The sequence below is a fragment of the Aegilops tauschii genome, chromosome 5, assembly GCF_002575655.3.
Source record: "Aegilops tauschii subsp. strangulata cultivar AL8/78 chromosome 5, Aet v6.0, whole genome shotgun sequence".
Classification (NCBI taxonomy): domain Eukaryota; kingdom Viridiplantae; phylum Streptophyta; class Magnoliopsida; order Poales; family Poaceae; genus Aegilops; species Aegilops tauschii.
Genome location: NC_053039.3, coordinates 138,731,226 through 138,735,662, shown reverse-complemented (window position 1 = coordinate 138,735,662; position 4,437 = coordinate 138,731,226). Strand labels below are relative to the sequence as shown.

At 44.2% G+C, this 4,437-nt stretch overlaps 1 protein-coding gene across 2 annotated transcripts; it reads left to right on the top strand.

The window, feature by feature from the left end:
• LOC109753774 (protein CLT2, chloroplastic) lies at positions 1-2,907 on the top strand. 2 transcript variants are annotated; one of them, XR_005756630.3, is made up of 10 exons: positions 1-348; positions 443-588; positions 711-748; positions 1,076-1,191; positions 1,384-1,483; positions 1,565-1,600; positions 1,684-1,734; positions 1,843-1,971; positions 2,291-2,416; positions 2,541-2,907. XR_005756630.3 is itself a non-coding variant. In XM_020312699.4 (10 exons), exons 1-10 carry the CDS (start codon positions 206-208, stop codon positions 2,693-2,695), a joined length of 1,035 nt encoding a protein of 344 aa, XP_020168288.1. In that variant the 5' UTR covers positions 1-205; the 3' UTR covers positions 2,696-2,907. The 2 variants fall into 2 exon arrangements, 1 of the variants encoding a protein (XP_020168288.1); XM_020312699.4 differs by having other exon boundaries at positions 1,843-1,966.
• Positions 2,908-4,437: the final 1,530 nt, after the last annotated feature.

Sequence of the window (4,437 nt, the reverse complement as noted above, 5' to 3'; positions counted from 1 at the left end):
AGCAAAATCCGACAATCCATGGGGCGTAGAGAAGACGAGAGAATCCCGTACTTTCACGCCAAGGCAAGCAACCGGCCGCCCGCCCGCCGCCATCACCACCGTCCTCCCCACGGTACTCCGGTTCCAAGTTCCGTATCCGCCCCCGCATGGCCTAAATCGCCATCCTCCACGCCTCGCTTAGTGAGCTCTTGCTTGCCGTACATACATGCCGATGAGCTCCTCGCCGGCGGTCGTGGTCGCGTCTGCGGCCGTGGTAGCGCTGGCTGTCGCTAACCGCGTGCTCTATAAGCTCGCGCTGGTGCCCCTCAAGTCCTACCCCTTCTTCCTCGCTCAGCTCACCACGTTCGGGTAAGGCTTTTTGTACGGCTGAGGTGTTCGACGAAATGCGCAGCAGTTTTTGGGCTCTTACCTACTTCTTGTGTGTGCGATTTGAACGTTGCAGGTACGTCGGCGTGTACTTTTCAATACTCTATGTGAGGTACCGCGCGGGGGTGGTGACGCGGGACATGCTGGCACTGCCAAAGATCCGGTTCGCTGTCATCGGCTTGCTGGAGGCTCTTGGGGTGGCCGCCGGAATGTCTGCGGGAGGTATGTTTTGTATCTTCTTTTGGTCATCGGATGCTGTTAGTGTGGCGCATATATATGCAATTCAGACTGTTTCTTTCCTGTCAATATTTGTGCTAATTGATTGTTTTCTGTGAAACTTTCAGCTATGCTGCCTGGTCCTGCTATTCCAATACTGTCTCAGGTATGAGGTTTTTGTTGAATTTCAGCTGTGCCATATTCTTTGATAGCGTTTCCACATATCTCTGCACCATTCTCTAGAAAAAAAACATATTACCTGCATGCCCTTTTATCTCTGCTATCATTAATGGTTACAGATATTTCCTTTTGTATACTGTGATCTTTTATTCTTATGAATAGTGCAACACTAAAGCATTTCGGAACTGTGATCTTACGGTTGAATCAACTTTCGATGTCCTAAAATTGGCAATTCCATTTGGTTATTACTGTCGGAACCTGTTAACTCTGTACTCTGTTGTCAAAATAATAGTCTTCTGAATGTTCTCTCCAGTCTTTCCTGGTGTGGCAGCTTATCTTCTCTGTGTTGCTTTTGGGAAAGACCTACTCTCTGAGACAAATCATTGGTTGCTTGCTTGTAACTTCTGGTGTGATTCTTGCTGTTGCGAGGTATGTCCTTCGAAATACCTGGTACATTTACTGTTAATTGTACCACAACAAAGTTGTTTCGAGAAATATCTGCTAGCTATGCACTTATCTCTTTCGTATGCATGCACACTTGTTTGCTGAGAAAAAGGTCTTGCGCTATTTTGTACACTAGGTATTTTGCCATAATTAATCATCTCAATGCCGTTACTGTAGTGGAGCAAATGATGGTCATCTTCTATCTGGAGTCAAGTTAATTTGGCCATTATTGATGGTTATTTCATCGGCATTCCAAGCTGGTGCATCCATTTTGAAGGTTTAGCCACTAAAATTATCACATAACACTCCTTTATAGTTTTGTGACACTTCAGTCAGAAAAATAAATTCTATACTGCAGGAGTCTGTTTTCGTTGATGGTGCAAAACGTCTTAAGGTTTGCTTTCACACTTCATTCTCTATGTGTGCGAGTCCATCTTGTTTGTTAGAAAAATAATTGCAGAACCAATATCTGTGCAGGGGAAACGGCCCGACATCTTCGTGGTTAATTCATTTGGATCTGGGTTTCAGGTGATTAATTAGTTAGCCTAATTTAGCTGTTATGCTTAACTGAACTACCATATTTGGAAACCTTAATTCATGTCATGTATCATGTTTACCTTCCTTTATTATTTGTAGGCTCTTTTTGTCTTCCTTCTTCTCCCATTACTTTCTAATTTGAGGGGGATTAAGCTTGCTGAGCTTTCTGGCCATTTAAATGGTGGTGCTGAGTGCTTCTTAAATGTTGGGGAGAGCCCAATTGGTAATGTAATTTTTCCCTGAGCTGAGTGCTTTGATCAAATTATGGATTTAGAGATCATGATGTACCTCAAATGCACTGGAATGCTTGTAGTGCACTGTCCACTTTATGATTGGGGGCTTATGTAGCTCCCTTTGCTTTTTGATATGTGGAACTCTTTGAATGGTAAACTATTAAACTTGAGAAAATTGATTCCATGTCTTCGAAATTTAGGTTGACCCTGCGGTTAGATATACAAGGGTTTCATAGTATTTATACTTGTCCATCTATAATTTCTGTTACCTGCTTACCTTTATTGCTAATTAGGCTGCCATACTTATTTTGTAGATTGTGGAGGTGCTCCATTCCTACCATTGCTATTTATATTCATAAACATGGCTTTCAACATCTCGTTGCTTAATTTGGTAAAGATGTCGTCTGCCGTGGTTGCTTCACTTACAGCAACTTCCGCCGGTATTTTCTTCCTCTTTTCTCCCCTTGCTCTATTTGTGTTCATTTTTGGTCTACTGTCACTGTATAGACCAAACTGCTTGAGTATCTTCATGACCACGTTGATGTTGTTTGTTTTCAATTGCAGTGCCAATATCAATCTATATCCTTTCTCTTCCTTTGCCCTACATCCCTCAAGGCGCGGAATTAAGCGCTTCTTTTATCTTAGGTGGTATGGTATTGTTGACGGGTCTAATTCTGTATAACCTTCCCCAATCATCTAAAGAGTCAAAGACTGACTAAAACCTTGTGCAGATTGAGTGTATATTACCACTTCAACCGAAAATCAATTATTGGTTTGGTCCTGAACCTAATATTAGATTTCTAGGTTGGTGACGCCAGAGTCGATAAGGACTGTTTGTTGCGATGCATGAGTACTTGGTATTTCTAATTTGTAACAGAATAGCACTTGGTACATACATGTATGTAAGAAGCTAGATTTGGTACTTTGTGTACTCATTTTCGCTCCCAATGTATAGTGAACTTCCCATCCTAAAGAGCATTGCAAAAGCTGCAAGTCATGGTATAAAACTTAAAAGTCCATGCCAAATAGCTGTCTAACAGTGAACTGTTTTTCAGTTATGTCTGTGTTATCTTGTTCAAACCTGTGCTTACTGCGATTACGGCTTGTGTCCTTAGCTGTTTAGAGCGTCTCCAACAGTAGATCAGAATACGCAGCCATGACAAAATGTTTTTTTTGTTTTGGCGCCAAAAAAAGCTCCAACAGCTGACCAATACCTGCATGGCGATCAATTTCTTTAGGAGCAGTAATTTGGGACAACGCTAGCTGACCAAAAACCAAAACCGTGGCCACGGGAACCCCAGCCGCCTTGATATAAAACTTCCTGCCGCAGACGCTATCGTGCCTGATTGTGGTTGCCCTATGCCGCCGCTGCCACTCCCTTGGCCGCCTCGTGCCACGCCGCCGCTGCGCTGGTCAAAGCTGGGCGTCTCCTAAGGGCGGCGGCAGAACCGCACGCTTGACACCGCACGCGCATTCCGCGGCGGCGGGCACCTCTTCCGCGATGTGCTCTCGGTCTTCGCCCTCCATCGCGTGGTATGTTGAGAGGCTCTGGGCGGTTGGCTAGTGCTAGATTCCCACGTCATGGTGCTGCCCTCGCCGCGGCGCTGCCCGGTGACGGCCTGGCACAGTTTTGGGGGACACCGTGCGCGCTTTTCGCCACTTGCTTTTTTGTACCACTTAATTTTCACCTTCAAAATTCACTTCGTGATTCCACAATGACATAACTGGTAGTAGTCGTAGTACATGCATAGGAGGATCAGTGCAGTTGTTATTCATTAACCAACCAATCTATGAGGAGCTTGTGCTATATATATCAGCACTATCACTACTTCATAGGTGCTCGTAATTCACGAAGTGACTACGTTGGTGGTACTGATTTCCATTCAGGCCTCCTTTGGTTTGGAGGAATTTTGTAGGAATTCCATAGGATAGGATTTCTATAGGAAAAATTCCTTTAGAGCCCTTTGGTTTGTAGGAATAGAATCCTATTCTTATGGAGGAATTCTTCCTATCCTTCACATTTCATAGGAAAATAAACATTAGCCTAGACTCAATGGAAAAAATCCTATGATGTGTATTAAAGGACATCCCCTTTCCTATTCCTACTCATGGGATTTGAGATGCATGTCGTGTCGTTTCCTATGACTTTCCTATTCCTATGATTTTCTACCCTGTGAACCAAAGGAGGCCTCAGTGTAATGTTTCGCAGTTGGTGCTAGGCTCGATTGTTTTTTGTTTTGTTTTGAAAGATCGAGCAGTTGCTGGCTTTTCATTGATTTAGCAGAGAGCAGATGGAAAACATGGGTTGATCAAGTGATCATGGGTGCCAAAGGCTAAGGAAGAAAAGAGAAAAACACAGGGGGGGGGGGGGGGTAAGCATCCCCCCACTCCCAGCATGAAAAACTATGGTGTTGATCTCACAATATTTTCCCCGTAGGGGCTCTGTAGGCAAGCGGCACCT

Coding starts and splice junctions, on each gene's coding strand:
- LOC109753774 (XM_020312699.4), top strand. CDS start 206: ATGCCGATGAGCTCCTCGCCGGCGGTCGTGGTCGCGTCTGCGGCCGTG. Junction 1,484..1,564: donor CTGGTGCATCCATTTTGAAG/GTTTAGCCACTA, acceptor TCTATACTGCAG/GAGTCTGTTTTCGTTGATGG. Junction 1,735..1,842: donor CATTTGGATCTGGGTTTCAG/GTGATTAATTAG, acceptor TATTATTTGTAG/GCTCTTTTTGTCTTCCTTCT.